Here is a 23,801-nt window from a genome sequence, read left to right as displayed (position 1 = left end):
GTGACAATAAATGTCTAGAATGGATAGTTGTGTGAAGCAGCACTGTGGTCAAAATGAAGGTAAGAAAACATTGATGCGGATAGTGAGGTTATTTTACAGCGATGTGGAATTCGGAGATAACAAATGAAGTCATAGTATTGAATCCTATTCCCCTGGAAAGTATGCTATCACCCTGACAGTGAACAGAGTTAAGACACCAGTCTGTCTCTAACTGCATGCAATAGGTTGTAAGAAGTCCGTAAAATCGTGCCACCCACAGTCAATTCCAAGTACTGCATATGCAGCATAATGTGCAAGTGTATATGTCGATAAACGTCAGTCTGTCTTGTCTGTCTATTGGTCAAGCTACTCTTGCGATTAAGAACCCTGATAAAAATCGCACTGTTCCTGTCCTCCCAGCCCGGTAACAGACACGTCCGTGGCTTATAATCCCTGCCTTATTAATGAAGTCCCTCCCTCTCATTCCCTGAACTTTCTCTATGCCAGTCTCTGTCCCTGCCTCCCTCATACGCGCAATGTTTCCATCCTTCCAACTCATCTCTCGGTCCCCCTCTCTGTCCCTACCAGTTAGTTCTTCTGTGTCGGGTCCCTGCCTAGTTAATCTAGAGGTGTGTCCCCCCCCACCCCTCCCATTACCCACCCGCCCACCCACCCTCCGTCTATGGACAAACACATAAGGGCATGTGGGCCGTCCTTCAGGGGGAGCGGCCATAAGCGTCCCTCTCCCTCCCCCCAGATCAGGGCAGTGCAATACACAGATGGATGAGTTTCCCATTCACCCTCCTCCTGCTGGCTCACCTGCACAGACAAGGAAGAGGACAAGATGTCACTTTATTTATTTTTTTAAAGAAAAGTTGTTTCCAAAATTAATAACGTGAAAGTGAAATGAGCGCGCGGCACGGTGTGGCGACTGGTTAGAGCGTCTGCCTCACAGTTCAATCCCCAGCCCCGCCTGTGTGGAGTTTGCATGTTCTCCCCGTGCCTGCGTGGGTTTTCTCCGGGCACTCCGGTTTCCTCCCACATCCCAAAAACATGCATTAATTGGAGACTCTAAATCACCCGTAGGTGTGACTGTGACTGTGAGTGTGAATGGTTGTTTGTTTGTATGTGCCCTGCGATTGGCTGGCAACCAGTTCAGGGTGTACCCCGCCTCCTGCCCGATGACAGCTGGGGTAGGCTCCAGCACGCCCGCGACCCTAGTGAGGAGAAGCGGCTCAGAAAATGGATGGATGGATGAAAAGAGCGCATTATTAAGTAAATGTTTGAGCGCAACCTCCACTTTTCAGTTATTCCCGAACAGTGTGCTGTGAGAAATTGCCCAATTTCACCTAATTAGTCTAAATCAGGGGTGTCAAACTCAAATTCACGGTGGGACAAAATTAAAAATTGGGACAAACTCAATATTTAATGAAAAATCACTGCAATGTGCATGTTTCCCTTCTCTCCAGAAATGTAGCGTGAAAGTTTATCATATGACAACAAACTTAAATTTTGCTTCAACACTGAATCTGGAAAAACAAACTTTATTATAAACACGAGAAATAAAATTTGCGATAAAAAGATATCGGTGGTATTTGTTTGTTGTTTTTTATTTAAATAGATAACAAATTCTTCTGTCTCTCCATCTTCTTTTTATCTATCTCCAAATACCTCTTTTTGATGTAAATCAAAACAACCCAGAAAAATAAGAATGTCCTTCAATAAAAATCCAAATTTCAAACTATTAACAGTCCCTGCCTAGGAGTTGATAAAGGGCATTAAAATAACATTAATTCAATTATGTTATATTCTTTGTTGCAGCCACCTTGCTCCGCACACGACAAACAGGTCTGCCAGACAATTTGCCACCCACCGGTCTTGGAAGTTAACCGTTTTCCATCTTTCGTTTGGCCATTTTTGGGAAGGGGAAGTGTAAAGTTGCTCGAGGAGACTGGTAGCATAATTGCTAACGACTGCAACAGAAAGGGAAGAGGCGCTCGCCGGTCTAGACTGATGGGCCAACACACTAGCAAAGCATTGTGGGATTCGTAATATTAGTGGCACATGTGTGATATACTGGCGGACCAGCTCTAATACACATTTGATATGGTCTTGCGGGCCAAATATAATTACAACGTGGACCAAATTTGGCCCCCGAAGCCTGAGTTTGAGTATGACTACAAATACTGCATCTTTGTTCATCTATCAATGCCAGCAATGTAGAGTGACAGGCAAAAACTATTAGACAATTAGCTTTTCCATTAGATGGCAAATAACCTGTGCATGTTAGTTTGGCGGTTTGCTGTGAGAGTTTTCCTAATGCAAAATATGTGCCTTGGCTCAATAAAGGTTGGGAAACACTGTAGTGAATCATAGATTTGATATTACGGTTAGGTATTATTCCATGGTTGTTCTATTACATTTGCTTGAGATTGTAAAAATTAGATCGTAAATATAAGAAACTTTTAGAAAAGCCAAAAAAAACGTATCCAATTGTAATGAAATTCATCACGTCTTATATGAATGTGATGCACATTACACATTTGAAAATCTAATTTACAATTTCCATGCCTAAATATCATTCTATATTTTATTCCCTCTGATCCAGAAGAAAATCTGAATTTAACGGTACCTCCTTTTAGTTATTCATTTAACATCCTGCGTATTATCGTCATATTTGTATTGTTCAGGGGTACCACGGTGGACGACTGGATGACCGGTTAGCACATCTGCCTCACAGTTCTGAGGACCCGGGTTCAAATCCAGCCTTGCCTGTGTGGAGTTTGCATGTTCTCCCCGTGCCTGCATGCGGTTTCTCCAGGTACTCCGGTTTCCTCCCACATCCCAAAAACATGCATGGTAGGTTAATTGAAGACTCTACATTGCCCATAGTTGTGAATGTGAGTGCGAATGGTTGTCTGGCAACCAGTTCAGGGTGTACCCCGCCTCTCGCCCAAAGATAAGGCATGCTGGATAGGCTCCAGCATGCCTGCGACCCTAGTGAGGATAAGCGGTACGGAAAATGGATGGAGGGATGGATGGATGGATGGATGGTATTGTTTTGTACTCGTGTCGACATGAAATGATGCCATTTGTTAGGTCACCTCCTGGATGGGTGTGGAGGCTTTATACACCGTAGCAGGCCGCCAGTCGGTCCTTCAGCAGAGGGGGGAACTGCTCTGAAAACTGCTGCCAGTTCTCCTCCCCAACCTGCTCCTTAAAACCATGCAGGATCTATTGGAGTGGGGGTGCGGGAGACAAAGTTAGCAATTGATTATTCAAACAACACTCTTTCAGCTAGGCATGAGCACGTTCCAGTGGTGAGCATTAAGGGCCAGCGAGGGCTTCCCTGCTCACCTAAACACTATCAAAAGCACTGACCTACATTTATAAACTAAATTCTAATATTTGTTCTATTAAATTGTATTTATCTATTCCCAACAGTCTATTTTCTTCATTTCGCAGCATTTCTCTTGACTACACTACTTTCAGTAAATAATGTGGATTTTAGATTCATTTTATTTTTTTTGTCCTATCAGATTTCAGCCTGTATGTGCCGCCATGTCAATCGAGCAAACCGATAACTTTTTTAACAAGGGCAAGCGCTAGCCCTCAATGACATCAGCATTTTCCATCCTCTGACTTGTTTGTGCAAGCAAAACTTGTTGCGCCCAACTTCAACTATCAAAACAGGACTTAAGCGATCTGCACCTATGAATGCATTTAACTCTCTCTGGCGCAATGTCTCGTCATCAAATGGAATCCAACCGTTCACTGCCATCGTCTATGGAAGTGAAGTATGTTTTTCCAAAGGGTAGGCGTTGAGGATGGTCCCACATAGCTTGTACAGACACTTTCCAAAAAATTTGAATGTCATGACAAAGTTGATTTATTTCCATAATTCCATTCAGAAAGTGAAACTTTCATAGATTATAGATTCAGGGACCACAACTAAAACAATTTCAAGTATTTGTTCATTTTTACATAATTTGGGCTTCCAGCTCATAAAACCCACAAAATCAGGAATTTAAAACATTTGAATACTGTGAAGAAATCATCATTTACTTCTCAATTTTTGTAGAAGAAAAATAAAGAAATTAGGGTCACATTAAATTAATCAAAATATGGTACTTTCAAAACGATATGTTAATCATCAATACTTGGTTAGGAATCCCTTTACTTGAATCACTGCCTGGATGCGCCGTGGCATTGAGGCAATCGGCCTGTGGCATTGCCTGGGAGTTATGGAAGCCCAGATTTCTGTAATGCTTGCTGTCAGTTCTTTGTTTTTGGGTCTCGTGCTCCTCATTTCCTTCGATTCTCAATGAGGTTTAGATCCGGTGAGTTGGCTGGCCAGTCAAGCACTGTCATGGCATGGGCATCAAACCAGGTTTTGGTGCCTGTGGCGGTATGGGCAGGGGCCAGGTCCTGCTGGAAGATGAAATCCGCATCTCCATGCAGATCCTCAGCAGAAGGAATCCTGAAGTCCTCTAAAACATTCTGGTAGACTGTTGCGGTGACTTGGATTTAACAAAGCAGAGTTTACCAACACCTGCACTGGACATTGCACCCCAAATCATGACTGACTGTTGACTGTTTCACACTGGACCTCAAGCAGCTTGGGTTCTATTCTTCACCCGTCTTCCTCCAAACCCTTGGACCTTGATTCCCGAATGAAAGGCACACTTTACTTTTATCAGAAAAGAAGACCTTGGACCACTGGCCAACAGTCCAATCCTTCTTCTCCTTGGCCCAGTTGAGACGCTTCCTACGTTGGCTCAGGCTCACCCGAGGAACCCGACAATTGTAGCCTATCTCCTGGATGCGTCGGAATGTGGTGTTTTTTTAAGCTGTGACTGCCGCCTCATTCCAGTCTTTCTGGATCTCTGCTAGATCTTGAATCTTCTGTTTGATAATCCGCTGAAGCCCACGGTCATCTCTTTTGCTGTTTCATCTTCTCCTGTCACATTTTGTCCTTCCGCGAGACTTTCCATTGATATGCTTGGACACAGCACTCAGTGAACAGCCAGCCTCCTTAGTTATGAACATTTGTGGCTTACCCATCTTATGGAGGGTATCAATCATGGTATTCTGGCCAGTTGTCAAGTCTGCAGTGTTCCCCATATTGAACCCAACTGAGACAATTGAACCAAACTGAAGCAATTTAATGACACCTGGGGAAACCTGTGCAGGTGCTTTGAGTTTAGAAGATGATTCGTGTCTCAAACGCCGTTTAAAACATTTATGGCCTCCAAAATTTGGGATGATTTCTTCACAGTATTGAATTTTTTTAAAATTCCTGATTGTGTGGGTTTTATTAGCTGGAAGCCCAAATTATGTAAAAATAAACAAATACTTGAAATTGTTTAAATTGTGGGCCTTGAATCTATAAACTATGAAAGTTTAACGTTTTGAATGGAATTATGGAAATCAACTTTTTCATGATATTCCAATTTTTTTCTGTATGTCAATATCAAGGTTGTAAAAGAACTAACGACAAACAGATCCCTGTAGATGGTGGTGCTGAAGACTGTGGATTGGAGATCAGCACAGTTTTTGAGTATAAGATAAAGATTAAGGCAGTAATTCTCAACTGGTGGGTCTGGACCCAAAAGCTAACATCGCCACTGTGGGTTGCCGAACCCCCAACGCCCCCTTACACTACCACTGTCGCCGTGTGCGGTCACGCACTTCTCACGTGCCAATTACAGCCACTGCACCAAGGCTAGGGTCACTGTATTATTATAGCATAATAAGCAAGTTTGGAGCTACCGTCTCTCAATAACAGCTCAAATATTGTAGTTTACACTATGTATCTATCGGAACAGTCAACCATCAATGAGTCACAACACAGGGACTTGAAGAGATTACTACACAATACTCCAAACCAGTTGCCTCGTAACGCATTCCGCAGCTAGCAAGTTTTCAACCTCCCTTTATTGCGGATAAATACTAAACTGTGTTAACCAGCTTGCCAAACAGGTGCAACACAAGCAGCAAACACACACACGGTAATGTGAGAATTACTGCTCTCTCCAACAATACCAGTCCCTCACCTTATAGAACATATCTCTCAGATCATCTTTAGGGTTTACCCAGGAGGCGACTGCATCGCAGAAGAAGATAAAGTCCTGAAAAAAACAATAGAAGGGAGAGTTCACAAGGTTTCGAGGAAAAGACAATGGATTCCATGTACAAAATGTGAAAAAGTCTCACCTGCACCACACCCCCTGGGTTCACTCCAATCATCATGCAAATTCCACGGAAAGCAGAGTCTTTCTCTTCATTATCTCGAATGTTGCGGAGTGATGTACACCTGAAATAATAAAAAGCTGCATGACTCTGTTGTCCGTCTGCTGAAGACGAGCCCTTCATCTGTCAATCAAATACATGTTGACGTTTGCTGAAGTCAACTACTGGCTGAATAGCGTGTGCCACTGAGGTTATGCTTAATAAACAGTTAACTTTCCCAAGTTTGTGTTAATTGGGGAGTAACACACACACACACAACAACTCAGAGAGGCGCTGACTTTTTAAACAACTTTGTCGAAGTGGAGCGAGCTGTTTAGCTCACTAGCTCATTAGCTCGCAGGCTAGCGAACACAATAAATAGTTAACGTTCCCTTAAATGTCTCTCTTGTGTGAATACAGGCGCTGCAAATGGAGCAAGGCTATGGAGTATTGGATGGAGCCAAAAACGCCATTCCATGAGCCCACAAGTGGCGATTGACACAGCCGTCCAACTCTGTTGGCTCACTGTGTGATACGTGCGCCGGCTCACCACAACAATGACAATTTATTGAGACCGGAAAAACTATCGTGTCCATTTCATTCATCGAAGGATAAGTCGATATAGTAATTATTATGACAGGCCTACACACAAAAGTCAATTACAACCAAAGTGAGGACACGCAAAGTTGATCTAACAGGTCTGGACAACAGACTATTATCTATTAAAACAGTCATCCTCATAAGGATGTGATTGTGCACTGGCGGTGTTTGGGAGATTACTTTGGAAATGTAGTTGGTTACAATTACAAGTTGCCCCAGTGTTCGCTCGGCCAATTCGCCACCTCTCCAATGTCTAACTGAAACAGGATGCGGCAAAGCGAACATTGCCCACGTTAGCCACGCTGGGGAATCAAAATCGCCTGCGTCAAAAGCCCTTCCTGATAAAAGTTGAGCGCTCTCATTCTGCTGTGTGTTAACGGTGTTAGTGTCTTAATTTTTCCCTCTGCTTCGTAAAATGCTTCAATTCGTCACCAAGTGCGGACTTGGGAGAGCCGCCGTCCAGCCGCTCCTCACGAAGCAGACAGGCTCACAGGGTTTCCCGGCTACTGGGAGCGGCGCGTCGGGGAAGATAAGACCTGATGCCGCTTGGCGCCAAATTAACGTCCGTTTGAAATGTTGATGTATTTCTTGTGTTTAGGGAATCATGCTGAAGATAAACTTCATGCATGCTACATCGAAATCGCAATTTGTTTCAAAAATAAATGAAAACAACCTCGCAATTTTTCCAAACCGTTCAGCACTAGCCCTATTTGATGACTATGTACGTCGTTTTGATTGGGCCCACATAAGCACAAGTGATGGCTTAGCCACATCGTCCAAGAGATTTCATGACCCAGTGCCAACCCTACTGAAAATGTAATATTAGTGTAATTATTGCAATTAATTTCTCAAAGTAATATGAAAACAATTCTAAAGATGAAACTGTTCAAAAGTCAATGTTTCATGTGTTCAAAAGTGTAACGATGGGTCTAACTTTTCAAACTCTCAGACAGGCTAATAGATTGCACCACAAGGTAGTCTTGGAGGTCATATTTGGAAATATATGTCATGTTTGCGATAGACTTTACACCAATTTTATCGGCCTAATCGGTATCGGCCAATAATTAGCATTTTATGCTGATCGGCTTTAATGTCATAATTCGCCGATCCGATCTATGACGTCATTGATCAGCTCCGCAAAAGACATTTACTCCACATCGCCATCGTGCACAGTATATTTGAATCCAAAAGCTAGTTTATTTTTAGCCTTGTCGTGCGTCTTTTGACGTAGTAGTACTGTAAATATCTGACGGCCAATTAAGTTATTTTTAAAAAAAAAATACATTTCAAAAATAAAAAATAAATAAAAATAAAAAACGTCAGCTATGTGGGACAGACAACACATCATGCCGGAGCAGACTACAAGACACATTTTCTCTTTCACGATTGCACTATGTCAGACTTCTGCAATAAAATCTTGTATTCAGATACCACCGCATCCCGTTTTTTACGATCATTGGGCTTTGTCTTGTCAACTCAAATGCAACCGGATACACTTGTGACCGTGGCGACGACAACAAGAGTGGATCGCACCAACTGTATTATAAGGACAAAATGGGGAAAAAGGTGTGTTGGTGGTCACCGGTGCTCAGGACAGGAGAGGACTTTCGTTTAAGGCTTGCTTGAGGAATGTTCCCATACTTTTAATACGATACGGCTCGCAAGCAGGCAACAAACGTTGTGTAGCCTAGCAAGCTAGTGCTAGCGCTAACGGTTGTATGTAAACGTGCCGCTGTTCTGTCAAATCATGTTCGAAAGTTTCGGTGTGGAAGAAGTAATTTAATTACAGTAAGTTAGCACCCATTCTTTATGTCATGTTTTAATGTTGGTTTGACATGACTGATTAGAATACACGATCTGACTAGAGCAGTGATTTCCAACCTTTATGGAGCGAAGGAACATATTTTACAATTAAAAAAATCTCACGGCACATCAACAAAGAAAAATGTCACAAAAAGTGGATACATTAATTACTGCATTTACTTCTTGCCATCTAATAGAAGAACCATTCATTTGTTCTGTCTGTCACTATGCCTCACTGGCATAAATAGAGGAACAAAGATACATTATTTATTGTAAATATAATGTTTTGAGCAATTAAGTACACACGTATATACAGTAAATGAACAGGTCATTTACATTCCTCCATTTTGTGATCGGATCGATGATCGTTTTTTTAAACTTGCTGATCGGCCCCAAAAATCCTGATCGTGTAAAGCCTAGTTTGAGACTACTTAACTGCACGACCAGAGGGCGTCAATCACAAGCGTCGGCTTGAGGAGGAAGTGGCTATTTTTCAAATGAAACTAAAATTGTAATCATAGAAATTTCCAGAAGCTGTGATAAAGTAAACTAACTTAATTACACATTTTTTTCCCAGTAATATAATGAATTACAATTACATAAATTTAGTAATTAAATGACAATTTCATTACATGTAATTAGTTACTCCCAATACTGTACACTGGTGAGATGAGGTCATGTAGATATAAAGTGGAAAAGAAAATAGCAGAAAACAACCAATTCTTGAGCATTTCCGGATGGGGAAGGAAAACTACCAAACCTTGGGTCGTGCATATGCTAGTGACTGACCTCACGGGATTGTGAGCAGAATGGAACGACAGAAGAGGCAAGGGAACCCAAGTGATGTGGTGAGCGCACAAAAGACCTCGCTGCTGACTGCATGTGTAAAGCATGCCAAATGAAGTGAGACTCAAAAGTTACAACAGATTCTCACCATGGTCGAATAAACTGCGGCAGCATGGGTGCAACTTCCTGGGGACACACATAGCCCAGTCGTCCGATGGTGATTGCTGAAAGAGAGTAAAATGAGTCGCAGTGCCACATTGTTAAACCAACTTTCAATTTAATTAGGGATGGGCTTGCCAAATATTCCCTTTGAAGGTTATACAGTGGTGTGAAAAAGTGTTTGGGCCCTTCCTGATTTCTTATTTTTTTGCATGTTTGTCACACTTAAATCTTTCCCATCATCAAGCAAATGTAATTATTTGTCAAAGACAACACAAGTAAACACAAAATGCAGTTTTTAAAGGTTTTTATTATTAAGGGAGGAAAAAGAAAAATTCTAAACCTACATGGCCCTCTATGAAAAAGTGATTGCTCCCTAAATCTAATAACTGGTTGGACCACCCTTAGCAACAACTGTACTCAAGCGTTTGCGATAAATTGCAATGAGTCTCTTACAGCGCTGTGGAGGAATTTTGGGCCACTCGTCTTTGCAGAATTGTTGTAATTCCTTCAAAATTTCTCATTATAATCAGACATGCAAACACCAAAGGCATTAAAAAGGTGACAAAAAAAAACAAAAAAATGCAGGAGGGTCTACGAGGATCCCCCGGGCCCCCGTAGAGATTTTTTGTATTTTAAATAAATTAAGCAATCTGGAAGACTCTGAAGAGTACAATAAGGCAAAATTTTAAAAAAATTCTTCACACACAAAACATACTCAAGTACATATTGATTTGATTAAATTTGCCTCATGTCTTTGCTTTTTTGTTATGGCCTCCAAGTTGAGCCAGTCCCATCTCCACCTGCACCTGATGCCTGCTTCAAGCTGTGACACATGAATAGCATCCTCCTCTTTAAGCACTCTCATTCTGGAAAAGAATTGACTAAAGTCATTGTTTCACTGCATGTTTCATTATTACCAACTTCAAAGGCTAATCCCAAATGCATCCTCCAGGAAAATATTAAGTACAGTATTTTTCTGTTTTTATTGGCCATTTCTGAATTTGAAGTTGGTTCATTCTGTGTTGTGATATAATCCATAACATCGCTCCATCGCTTAATACATTTAACATTAACATCCGTAAACTAATTAGATAATTGTAGGTACATTTCCTAATTAATACAAGATGTACTAGCGGATCAGCTCTTGTCGCCGATGTTACGTGTGCTTCGCGGTTCCGCTGGGACCGCAACCAGAGCCACGACCCGCAGCACCTCAAACACAAAAATACAAAACACTAGTGCAACAAATACGGCACTGGCTGATCTGATGAGCAAAAATGTTTCTTAAACATAGGAGTAGCAATAGAGGATGTTCGCTCCAGAGGTGGGTAGAGTAGCCAAATATTGTACTCAAGTAAGAGTACTGTTACTTGACAATAATGTCCTCAAGTAAAAAGTAGTCCTCCAAAAAATTAGAGAGTACAAAGTACAAAGAGTACAAAGTACACAGTCAAATAATTACTCAAGTACTGAGTAAATAGCGAGTATTTTCAGATTTTTTTTACCGCGGAATGAACATCAATAAAATTAAAATAAAATGTGAATGTGCAAATTCTGATATTACTGTGTGTGCACAGCCAAAACTACAAGATCTGCAATTTACTGCAAGGTGTTTTCTCAAGTTATAAGTGGGCTGAAATCCACATTTGGGCAGACAGTGCCAGACAAATACTACAATACATGAAAGCTGTTTTTTTTGTTTGTCTAAATGTAAACACGAGTAGCGCGCCGTTGCCTTCATGGTAACGACAACCTTCCCAACATGGTGGCCACGTAGCCATGTCGATCAGCCGGGCTGGCTTATCTAGTGTTAATACCTATGCCCAGGAAACCCAATAGAAGATGTATGAGGTTGTGACTTGCGTTGTTTGATTGGTGAACTAGACTTAAACGTCACTGGTGCTGAAATTGGATTGGAGCAATCAGCGCCCAATGCGGAAGTCGTAGTCTCGCACACAAAATAGCAATAATTGATCAATAAAAGTAGCAAGCGACATTTAGATAGTAAAATTACCGTTACTTCTAAACAGCAGAAGCGTTTTTTTCAGGTCTCGTCAACTCCTGTGACTTATCCAAAGCAGGTCCCTAGCGCACAGGCGGAACCCTCAGGCCGATGTGCTCGCATATTAGTCCGCTGCGGAGTAATGTTCAGAAATTACATCTTTGTGTGGATGGTGGATGTGTGGAATGGATCTTGCTGCCAGCTTTCAAGGAGTACGAAACAGCCTATGACATCAGCGATGAATTGTGACGTGGAACGGAATAAAGCCAATCAAGAAGCACCCTGACTCAAGAAAATTAAACGACTGTAAAAAATAAGCATCTCTTACCCAATGTAGTTTTTTTGTATAAAAGTGGGCTCCCCAGACGGCAATAAGTATTTTCCAAACCAAGTCGTTTTTTGAGGACAACGCCATTTTGTTAAGGCTCCCGGCTTGTGCAAACATCGGCGCAAAGCTGGAAGTGTTTCTTCTTCTTCGGTTTTGTGAGATCATGTGTGATCAGGTTAGATTTTGAGTTTGGCGTTTGAACAGAATCTTTACGTGTGTGATGATGTGTTGATATTTTCGGAGCACACAACACACACACAATACGACCAAAACTGTTAAATGCCAGATTTTTTATCTTTATGTCTGGGGTCTGTCAGATAAAAAAATCTTTTTAAGAGTGGAAAAATCTTTATGTGAGTACCAGGCCTTAGATGATCAGTGTAAAAGTCATGTCTAATGAGTTAGCATCTTTGCGACTCTGGAATGTATTGAGCTGCTCAACTGATAATACGCCACTGTTACATATTTACAAGTCTGCTGGATTTACTTTTTTTGTGTGTGTTTATCCAAGATAAGCTTGAGCCTCAGACTGCTGTCTTAACCTTTTTGGTTTAAACAAGGCAATTAAGGTTTAATCTTAACATATTTGAGGAAATATAATTAACATCACATTCTTTAGTGGTTTCTGGAACAATTAAGAATGTTTTATTGTGTTCTGTATAATATTTCTTTAAATGTCCATTACGAACTTTCAACAGCAAAAATAAACTAATTAAAAAAAAGAAAAAAGTGGTTAAAAAAAAGTGTTTTCTTTATAAAAAAAAAAGTGTTTGCTTTATATACCAGTGTTCTCCAGTAGGGTCTTGGGAGTGTTTGGTCGATTGATGATTTCAACCAACTGGCTCAGAACCATTGGAATGTACGGCTGCATCTCCACACCCATCTGCATGCATATCTCTCCGATGGCCCAGGTAGCATTGTTGCAGACGGAGATGAACTCCGGGTTCAAGTTGGTTCCGAGGATTGGCATGAATTCAGCTGAGGAAACACAGAAATATAAAAGGAGATTATCGGACAAGAAACAGAAAAGTTAATGAGGTGCTTTACATTTGTACTGACGGAAGTGATTTACCAATGCAAGGTTTGACATGAGGAAAGCAAGCCTTGGTCAAGTCCCCCAGTAGAGCAAATGAACTTTGTCTTACTTCAGGCATTGTATCCTGGGAGAACATAGTGAGAGACAAAGAAACATAAACACACCCAAAAAAGGGAAAGAAAGAAAAAAATAATAAAAATAAAAAAAAAACTTGCCCCAAGAACACACATTTGTTTTATTTTTTACGTTACTGTAGATTTTGGGGACCACTATTAAAGAAGGATTTGTGTTATAACCATTTATTATTTAATACTCAGTGGCTGTTGTTTTCAGTTAAATAGAACTTCACTGAATCATAAGTGTACAAGCCACACCTGCATGCACTGGAAGAGCAGAGTCATAATGTTGCTGCGGGCCACAAGTGTGTCCACATGACCACCCAGTCCCTCAGCCAGGCCGCTGAGAAGATCCAGAGCCACAATCATGAAGTCCTTGTCAGGTGCTTCATACTGATCTGGCTGCTGACTATACATCTAAGAAACACACACACACACACACACACACACACACACACAAAGGTGAGAAACTCCCTGACTATCAGGAGACTCACAACATAACTTATAAATTCCATGTATGTGGTTCACCATGGCTTGTGCCAGGGTCTTCTGGACAAGGGTGACACAACGCTGATAGACAGGCTCACAATAGGGTAGGAAGCCACTCTGCAGAGCTGTGGCAACAGATGACAGACACTCGAGCAGGGGGAAGAGATCTTTATCTTCATCCTTCAATTCATTCCACTTAGAGATCAGGGGAGGCATCAGCTTTTGTATGTACTCCTAAAAACAGAAGATTTTTTTTTTAGATTGTGATTTAGTTCATTACAAGATGTATAACTACACAGGACTTTAAAGACTGATCATATCACTTGCACAACCAAATGATATCTAATACAAGATCTATATCACATACAATGTTCAGTTTTGATTGACACTGTCAGAGAGGTTTTATTTTAAGAACACTCGTATCTCAAATCACCTTTCCCCACTGAAATGAATGGAAATGCCATTAATCATTTCCAGCCCATGGGCTTCCATTGAACTTCAACAATACTCGCACTCTGTTTGCTGTGTTTGACAAGCTCACAATCCCCCGAATTGGATTGCGCCAGAATGCCTAACAGCAGTTAAATATAATTAATTTGCTTGTTATTTTAGCGGAAAAATACAATCCATCAGGTTAAATATCAGCAAAATGATAAAATGATACTAAATCTGAAGCCACCCAGGAAAAACTCTATTACCATGTCAGAATTTGATACAGTTGACCAAAAAACTGTAGAGAAAACAGTTCAGCAGCTGAAACGATCAACAAGCTGTCTTGTTATAATAAATATATATAAAAAATAATTTATTTTTTTACTTCAGTCAGGCGAGTTTCCTAAAGCTCTTAAAGTAGCTGCCATTAAGCCAATTCTAAAAAATAGAACGCTGCACGCTTCCATGTTAGCAAGCTATAGACCCATCTCAAATCTCCCTTTCATAGCGAAGATTGTTGAGAAAGTTATTTTTTAATCAACTCAGCAATTTCTTGGAAGTAAATGGACTTTTTGGCAAATTTCAATCAGTTTCCCAAACTCATCACAGTACAGAATCTGCTCTTATCAAAGTGCTAAATGATATAAAGTTGAATACTGACTCAAGAAAGGTGTCAATTCTGGTCTTGTTGGATCTCATTGCGGCTTTTTTATACGGTAGATCATAATATACTGCTGAACAGGTTGGAAACATGGGTAGAACTAAATGGAACAGTCCTTAAATGATTCATGCCCTACCTGGAGGAAAGGAGTTATTCTGTAACCATTGGAAGTGTTCAATCTCATCGAATGGCAATGGCCTATGGGCTCCCTCAAGGGTTAGTTCTTGGACCCCTCCTGTTCAGCCTGTATATGCTACCGTTGTGTCAAATTCCTCAAAACTTTTAATTTTGACTATCATAACTATGCAGATGACACACAGTTATATCTAACATTGTCTCCAGATGACTACAGTTCAACTGAAGTGTTGTGTCACTGTCTGAAACAGATAACTGGATGAGGCAAATTTTTCTTCAATTAAACCACAACAAAACTGAGATAATTGTTTCTGGCAATAAAGAAAAGAGGATTGCTGTTAATGAATACCTGGAGTCACTCTCTTTAAAAACCAAAGACCAAGTCCGACACCTTGGTGTTCTGATAGATTCCGACCTGACTTACAACAGACATATCAAATCAATTACTAAAACTGTCTTCTACCATCTGAAGAACATATCCAGAGTGAAGGCTTGCATGTGCCAAGCAGATCAGGAGAGGCTCATCCATGCTTTTATCTCAAGTAGACTTGACTATTGTAATGGTCTTCTGACTGGACTCCCCAAAAAGAACATTAAACAGCTGCAGCTCATTCAGAATGGTGCAGCTCGCGTTCTGACCAGAACAAAGACGTCAGAGCATATCACTCCAATTCGAAAGTCTTTACACTGGCTCCCAGTTAGCTTTAGAACAGATTTTAAAGTTCTGCTACTGGTCTAGAAATCACTAAATGGTTTAGGTCGTGAATACATGGAATAAATACTAATGGAATATAAACCCAGTAGGGCTCTGAGATTGAAAATAGTGGAGCACACAGTCCAAAGCAAACATGGTGAAGCAGCATTTAGCTATTATGCTGCACAATAATGGAATAAGTTGCCAACAGAAGTGACGTCAGCACCAAGTGTGAAAGTTTTAAAGTCCAGGTTAAAAACTCTTTTTCCTCATGCTTTTTAGAGCATTTCCACTTTTAAATGCTATTTCTTGCACTGTACGCTGTTTTAATTGTATTTTTATTTCCCCCCCCCCCTTTGTTTTAAATGTTTATAAGCTGTTTTCTTTGTTTTTAAATGATTTTAATCATCTAAAGCACATTGACTTACCTTGTGTATGAAATGCACTATATAAATAAATTTGCTATCCTTCTATTGTGCAACTGGTCATAATGTGGCTTTATCGGTTAATGTATATGTGAGGGATTTTCAGCTTACAGGCTGGTTCAGATGGTGTCCCACAGAGTCTGCCAGGGTTCCTATGGCATCATAAAGGATGAGTAGGTTCTTATGCTGGTACTTTCCAAAAGCAAACACCAGCGTGTCCAAGATGAAGCTGAGGTAAGGCACTAGCTCTGTGCACGCCTCCTCCTCCAGGGTGGCAAACGCGCTTCAGAAAAATGAGGAGGGTGAGGAATTAGGAGCAGTACATGAGGCTGAAGAAGTAATATAGGCCGGATCTGTACCTGCAGGCTGCCTCTTGCACCCTCTTATTGCCATCCAGGATGCGTTTGAGGAGCTCAGTCATGAGAGGTTTGAGGTGAGCGTCAGGGGGCTGGCTGACCACCCAGTGCGCATAACGACTGAGGGTCCAGCATGCGATAGAACGAACCAGGGCCTTCTTGTCACACAGACACTGGTTGAGGTGGGGGATAAGTTCAGGCAAGTAAGGTACCATACCCTGCATGCATCCTGGAGAAAGAAAACATTACAGGTCTCAAACATTACAATCAGTATGGCCATTTAATGGGACTATTTGTAAACAACTGAACAAGCAAATGCAGGACAGTTTTGTTAGAAATACACAAGAGTTCCAAGACTGACGATGGTCTTCACTGCTTCAACACAATGGTTAGGTGAGGTGTAATGAGGAAACTATACTAAATTTGGTGGGATGAATAATTGAGGGCAGCATGGTGGTATAGCACTGCTTTACACCCAAGAGGTTCAGCCCAACATTAAACTGCAAGTTTACAGCAGGTCTCACCTTCAGCAATGGCACCGAGGACAAGGATGCCAGACTCTTTGATGACCCAGTCGGGGTGGAAGAGCAGACCTTTAAGCAGGGGCAGGAGATGAGGAAGCAGCTCCTCTCGGAACACATTGGCCAGAACATCCAGGGCCGCAGCAGAACATTTCCCTTAAAGAGGAAACCAGCAGATACTAAGCTTCGAAATGTTATGTAATGAGAATATCTTATATCGTATTAGTTAAATCAGTTATAAACTGATCATATTAAATATACCAAAAGGTTTTAAAGCACTGGATGGGAAAAAAACTAACAAAAAAACAAAAAAAAACTAACAAAAAAGGTTGTGGAGTAACTTTACTAACTATTTAATACTTTACTTACGTAGGTTCCAATCAGACAGCGTATCATCATCATCATCCTCATCATCATCAATGTCTTCCCCTTCCTCACCCTCTCCTCCTTCATGCTGCAGAGTGACAGTGCGGGACTTGTGGAAACGAGGCTTGATGTCTTGTTCACTGTCTGGAATTGCCTCATCTTCCTCCACATCACCCTGCAGAACAAGAAAATGGCAGATGAACAAGGAGAGAAGTGACAGAGGTCAGAGACAAAAACAGAATTAAGCAGTTGAGGGTAGTTCCATGCCAGGCTGGGAGGAATGGCCTTGCCTTTAGAAGAATAATATCAATTTCAGAGTACTTCATCCCATTCACCAAGATTGGGATGAGCCTGAAAAGATAAAGCAGACAGACAAACTCATTTCTTACATTTTGTTTTGCATATAAGATATTTTTTACTTCTTTGTTATGAGATGAATTCAGTCCATTGAACGGCTGGCATATGGGCACTTACTGGACCAAGTGGCCAGACAGGGCCTCTTTACAGATGGGCTGCTCAGCCAGAGTCAACCAGAATTCACAGGCCTCCAAAGCCACGTTCTCATCTGGGTCTTGGGTCCGCTGCAGCATGTACTGGGGGGGAACAGCCAGGGAATGTTGGTGATGAACAAAGAGCATCGGAAGAGTAGCTTTTTTATTTATGGCGGCATGACTGAAGCACTCACCTGGATGATGCTGTGCATATGTGGGATGAGGCGATCAATGCGGACTTCCAGCAGCATGACCAGAGCCCTGCATACGTTTTTCCGCACTTCGCTGTCCTCGTCACCTGCCAGCGCAAACAGACTCTGGATAGGAAAGAGACGAGACAGAGGGAAACACAGAGAGAGAGCGAGAGAGACTTGAATAAGTTGAGCAACAAAAAGGTTACGTACGCACAATAGGACTACTCACGACGTGGCTTGCAAATTGTAATAAAAGCCAGTGCAGAACATCCTGTGTGTGTTTTTTGGTTTGGCTGAAGAGAAACTGACACAAATACACTCCTCTATGCCCTATATCTTGCGCAGAGAACAACAGCCTCGGACAGCTAATCACCCCAGATGGAGAGAAATCCCTCATGAGGGATGTTGGCAACAGGATGGTGAAGGATCACGCACTTCCTTTCAACACGTTTCACTAATGAATTTCCAAATTTTTCGTACTGGAACGTGACAAAAAATAATTAAATTAAAAATATAAATAAAATAAAGAAAGCAAACCTTCACTCGTTTTGAAGGTAAAATACAAATTGCTAATGAACATTTAGAGAACTATTGTCTTCACCAATGTTCTAAATGTTACCCATAGGTCTCCCGCTGAGACACCTCGCTGAGCTCCATCTTGTAGAACAAACCTTGATTGTATCACCCAATTAACTTGCTCACTCTCACTCGCTCACTCATTCACTCTTCTCTGCTAATACTCCTCACAGTTAGTGGCTGATAGATGTGATAGACGTTCTGCTGTTTTTAACTTGTCAATACATCGGAAATGAAAGCACAGCTGTACACACATGAAATATGAAATAATGGGTCGGTTTTAATGTCATAATTCGCTGTCCACGTCGCCGTTGTGTAAAGTATATTTGAATCCTAAAGTTAGTTTATTTTTAGCCTTGTCGCGTGTCTTTTGACATAGTACTGTAAATATCCGACCACCAATAAAGTAATTTTATTTATAAAAAACATCGGCGATGTGGGACAGACAACACGGTAATGCCCGATCAGACTACCAGACAAATTTGGTCTTACACGAATGCACTATGTCAGACTACTGCAATAAAATCTTGTATTCAGAAACCACCGCATCCCGTTTTTTACGATCACTGGGCTTCATCTTGTCAACTCAAACGCAACCGGATACACACGTTACCATGGCAACGACACTAATAATGGCTCGCGCCATGTGTTTATAAGAACAAAATGGGGGGGGGAAACGTGTGCTGGTGGTCACCTGTGCTCGGGTGATTACGTTCATTTAAGGCTTGCTTGAGGTATGTTCACATACTTTTAATACAATACGTCTCGGAAGCAGGCAACAAAACGTTATGTAGCAAGCTAGTGCTAGCACTAACGGTTGTACATAAACATGCCACCGTTCTGTCGAATCATGCTCTAAAGTTTCGGTTTGGGTGAAGTAATTTAATTACAGTAAGTTATCACCCATTATTTCTGTCATGTTGTAATGTTGGTTTGACCTGACTGATGAGAATACACGATCTGACAAGACCAGTGATTTCCAACCTTTATGGAGCCAAGGAACATAGATTACAATTTAAAAAATGTCACGGTACACCAACAAACAAAAATGTCACAAAAAGTGGATACATTAATTACTGTATGTACTTTCTGCCATCTAATAGAAGACCATTCATTTGTTCTGTCTGTCACTATGCCTTACTGGCATAAATAGAGGAACAAAGATAAATTATTGTAAACAATGTTTTGAGCAATTAAGTACACAGGTATATACAGTAAATGAACAGGTCATTTAGATAAACACATTGCTCCATCTCGTGAACGGATCGGTGATCGATTATCGTTTTTTTTTTAAACTTGCTGATTGGTGATCGGCCCCAAAAATCCTGATCGTGTAAAGCCTATTGATTATAGCATTTACATGATTTGCCGAGTTTACATGATTACAGGAGTCAGACAATGGGAGGTTGAAAAAAGACAAAAAGCACTCACCTCAATAAATGTATCAATATTATCCATCAGAGCCTGAGCTCGACCAATGATGAACTGGTTCACACATGCTATAGCGTGGGACCTGAGGGGAAAACAAGCAAACGGAAGCTGGCAGGATTAATAGCGGCCTAATCTTTTCCAAGGTCCAAGTCATGCCTTTTCCAGCATCTTACAGCCACGATAAATTAGAGTGGGAGGAAAACGCTTTGGAATTAAAAATTTTGCATATATTGGTCATGAAATATTCATCTAAATCTAGTATAAACAGAGTCTGATTGAACTAAAAACACACAATTACATTTTCATATTTTTAATGAAAATAACGTCAACATTCACAGAATAGGGAGGAAAATGTAAGTTAACCTCTAGACTATGGATTCTCCAAGCACTAATCAGAGTCAGGTGTAAGCCAACCTGGATTCCAATCAATGAGAAAAGATTTAAGGTGTGGCATAAAGCTGTTCTAGCTAATATAAGACATCAGTTTAGAACCCTCTTCAAGCATTGTCTGATGTGTACCGTGCCTTGCTCTAAAGAGCTCTCTGTGATTAATTGTTGACTTGAATAAAATCACAAAAGTAACAAAAGTATCTCCAAAAGCCTTGATGTTCATCAGTCCATGGTTAGATAAACTGTCTATACAGTAAATGGAGAAGGTTCAGCACTGTTGCCACCTGTGGAGACCCTGTTAAAATAATTCCAACTGACCTGATCTTCGGGCTGCAGTGTTTGAAAAACTGCAGGAACTTGGGAATCATGATGTTGAGTGGTCTGTTCAATGCATCGCTATCCAACAACTCAGAAGAGTCTTCGCAGATCTTTTGCAATGCTCCAAAAGAACCCTGAAAGATTGATTAAAGAAAACCACACAATTCCAATGAGTAGGCCTACTTAGTTTAACAAAAGCTGTATTCTTCGTATGGGCTGCCATGCCAGTCTGACCTCACAGGTGTTGTAGTCCTCCGAATTCAGTAAATTGCAAAGCTGCGGCAAAAGTTCCGGCCATGTTTGCAGCTCCCCTTTGGAGGCTATGGTTGTGATCAGGATACCTTGATGAAATAAATAAATAAATGTTACCCACAAATATAACAAATAGAATTCTAAGAATATTGAAAACAAGTTAAACTACCACAGCCACATTAGCTGCAGAACTCAATCCACCTACATAGCAGTCTGACGGACACTGGCTGCAATATAAAAGTTAAACTAGCTTTATTACGTTCAATCTCTCACAGCACCCACCAATTGTAGCTCTGATAAGCGGTGAAGGGTCTCCAATGTTGTTGAGACATTCCCGTTTGATAAAGTCAGCCACATTGGGGGGGAAGTTCTGGTAGTGAGCTTTAACATTGTTCTTCAGTATCAGGCCACTGAGCGAGCGAGTGGGCTCATCTAGAGAAGGAAGCCAACAAACTGATTAAATGATACAGTAGAACTGCAATACTATGAATGATAGGAAGTTTCTGTGATATTTTAATGAAATGATGAAAATAATCACCCTCTGACTTTAGGCTTGTGAGGACAAAGATGAGATAGTTGTTGAAATCTGGAAACTGGTTAAGTTGCTCCAGTTTCTGCAGGCTGTGTTAAGAAGTTCAACCAGCCATGCGCACGTTCCAAAAGCTCACACACCCTCACACACCTTAAATGGTTGACTCTTTAACAGTGGTAGTAAAATACAAATAAGCTTATTCTCTACCGGTATTCTTTTTCAAGCATGGAAACAGACATAAGGATACTTCTTGCACTGCTCTTTGTGTTGCTGTGTCTGGAGACTGAGAGTCCTTGAGAAGTTGGAGCACTTGTTGGAGACTTTGTTCATCTGGTTGCCACTCCATCCTGCAGCACACACAAAAAAAAAAAATATATATATATATATATATATATAGTACTGTATGCATTTGTAAAGCAGACAGAAACAGCGTTACCCCAACTAAAATGGAGTGCACTAATAGTGCTTTATTTTACACCATCACGGTGGCCAAAGCGCTTTTACAGAGGCCCACATTCACCCATTCACACACACACAATCATAGACTAATGGGCGGCTGCTGCCATGCAAGGTGTTGCCAGGCCCACTGGGAGCAATTTAGGGTTGAGTGTCTTGCCCAAGGGCACTTTGACAGCGATTCGTACTGCCAAACCTTCGGTGATTGAACGACAGGGTGTACCAACTGCCTAACTAACCTAACTGCAGCCAGTTAAGATAGCAAGAAGCATGGTCAGGCTTCTCTTACTATAAAGCTATAACTATAGTACCCATGCATCCAACATCCATCCATTTTTCCAGGGCGCTTATCCTCACTAGGGTTGCAGGCGTGCTGGAGCCTATCCCAGCTTTCTTCAGGCGAGAGAAGGGGTACACCCTGAACTGGTAACCAGCCAATCGCTGGGCACATATAGACAACCAACAATTTGCACTACTCACATTCACACCTACTGGCAAGTCTTCAATTAACCTACCATGCATGTTTTTGGGATGTGGGAGGAAACCGGAGAAAAAGAACACAGGCACAGGGAGAACATGCAAACTCCACACAGGTGAGGCTGGATTTGAACCAGAGTCCTCAGAACTCTGAGACAGATGTGCTAACCAGTCGGTCACCGTGCCTCCGCATCCAATACCTATACCGCTTATCCTCTTGACTTTAGGGTCGCGGGTGTGCTTGCACTTATCCCAGCTGACCTCGAGCAGGAAGCGGGGTACACCCTGGACGCCAGCCAATCGCAGGGCGCATATAGACAAACCATTCACGCTCACACCTATGGACAATTTATAATCTTCAATTAAACCTAACCAACCAGCTAATAAGGAATCACATTAATATAAACATACACCGAATACAAAACATTGCGAATGTGCCATTGTGACGCAACGAGGATCGCCATGTTAGATTACATTTATTAGCGGTTTATGGTTTTTTTTTTTTTTTTTTTTTTTTCCCCCGTAGGCATTCTTTGCCAAATGGCCGTTTTAACTAGCCTATAAGGAGGGAATTATGATCCGACTAATCTTATAACAGGAGGCCCACACTAGACGGGCACAAATGTCTAGCGAACTAGCTTAGCTAAGCGTTCATATAATCGTTAATACGTAAACTGCAGAATAGAATACAGTCGAAGACAGTCCTACGTTAACTACGGCTGCAGCACCTTTACAACATCGGGGGTTTGGGCTGAAATCACAGTTACAACGACAGTGCAAATGATGCGTATTAGTATTTATGACAGAACCGTCGCGAATCAAACCCTACCGCGGCTAGTAAGTAAATATCACGGCTAGCTAGCGTCTGCTCAAATGTGCCGCGAAAATATTACCTGGTCACTCCGATGTATCAAACGTACGTTTCTGTAGGCAATCCTCTGGCTACACTACGGCAAAACTAAGATTAACGTCTTATAACTAGGATATGCTTAACTGAAAACGAACTTCAGCTCTCAGGAGATTTGTGTGAGTGCTATGCTGCTAGCTGGTATGTGACAGAGATCGCATGCCTTGCAATCAAGCCGGTGATCAGCATGAACACACTCGGCTTCCGTACCGGGCGGATCGTCATGTAAAGTCTGTGTGATTTGACATGACAACCAAAATACTGGAACTTTTAATTTCGGCGTGCGAGTTACATAGCCTATTTGTCTGTCATTTAAATATTTGTGGTTTTGTACTAACTTTATTCACATTTATTGTATGCGTTGTGCTCATCTGCCCCCAAGATATACATGTATTCATAACCTCTGCATTAAATAATATTTAACAATTTCCCATCGTCATAGTTGTCTTGGCCGCATGGCGGACGAGTGGTTAGCACAGCCGCCTCATAACACTGGGGAGCTATTTAAAAAAAATAAAAAATTCTGTTAAGTTACATTTTTATGCTAATTAAAACTGAAATTGGCATGCTGATTCCAAAATTGCAGTCAGTTTTTTTTTTCTAGCACATCAAGTTTACCCTCCACATACCCTCCAGAAATGCAAAGTTCCACTGA

The 23,801-nt window shown here is 41.3% G+C and overlaps 1 protein-coding gene across 3 annotated transcripts; it reads right to left on the bottom strand.

Annotated features, from left to right (window-relative positions):
* Positions 1–658: 658 nt before the first annotated feature.
* On the bottom strand, positions 659–23,361 carry tnpo2b (transportin 2b). 3 transcript variants are annotated; one of them, XM_061769580.1, is made up of 23 exons: positions 23,133–23,358; positions 21,554–21,653; positions 21,313–21,388; positions 21,057–21,206; positions 20,757–20,863; positions 20,523–20,656; positions 19,815–19,896; positions 17,808–17,930; positions 17,597–17,715; positions 17,413–17,473; positions 17,126–17,297; positions 16,760–16,912; positions 16,239–16,464; positions 15,991–16,162; positions 13,572–13,766; positions 13,302–13,460; positions 12,964–13,051; positions 12,675–12,869; positions 9,548–9,623; positions 6,196–6,295; positions 6,036–6,110; positions 3,084–3,213; positions 659–798 (listed from the first exon to the last, which is right to left on the bottom strand). In XM_061769580.1, exons 2-22 carry the CDS (start codon positions 21,650–21,652, stop codon positions 3,106–3,108), a joined length of 2,670 nt encoding a protein of 889 aa, XP_061625564.1. In that variant the 5' UTR covers position 21,653; positions 23,133–23,358; the 3' UTR covers positions 659–798; positions 3,084–3,105. The 3 variants fall into 3 exon arrangements, with proteins under 3 accessions (XP_061625564.1, XP_061625565.1, XP_061625566.1); XM_061769581.1 differs by lacking the exon at positions 23,133–23,358 and adding an exon at positions 22,278–22,469; XM_061769582.1 differs by lacking the exons at positions 659–798; positions 3,084–3,213; positions 6,036–6,110; ... (2 more) ...; positions 12,675–12,869; positions 12,964–13,051 and having other exon boundaries at positions 13,329–13,460; positions 13,631–13,766; positions 23,133–23,361.
* Between the last annotated feature and the right edge of the window lie 440 nt (positions 23,362–23,801).

The sequence above is a fragment of the Phyllopteryx taeniolatus genome, chromosome 4, assembly GCF_024500385.1.
Source record: "Phyllopteryx taeniolatus isolate TA_2022b chromosome 4, UOR_Ptae_1.2, whole genome shotgun sequence".
Taxonomy (NCBI): Eukaryota; Metazoa; Chordata; class Actinopteri; order Syngnathiformes; family Syngnathidae; genus Phyllopteryx; species Phyllopteryx taeniolatus.
The sequence above is the reverse complement of the archived record's forward strand: the minus strand, read 5'-3'. Positions and strand labels throughout refer to the sequence as shown.

What these genes read in the sequence shown, in the direction of transcription:
- tnpo2b (XM_061769580.1), bottom strand. Translation starts at nt 21,652, where the DNA reads ATGGAGTGGCAACCAGATGAACAAAGTCTCCAACAAGTGCTCCAACTT. An exon ending in GCTTATCAGAGCTACAATTG is followed by an intron (nt 20,864 to 21,056) that starts GTGGGTGCTGTG and finishes TATTTCATCAAG; the next exon opens with GTATCCTGATCACAACCATA. An exon ending in ATATTGATACATTTATTGAG is followed by an intron (nt 17,931 to 19,814) that starts GTGAGTGCTTTT and finishes TTTCCTATCCAG; the next exon opens with AGTCTGTTTGCGCTGGCAGG.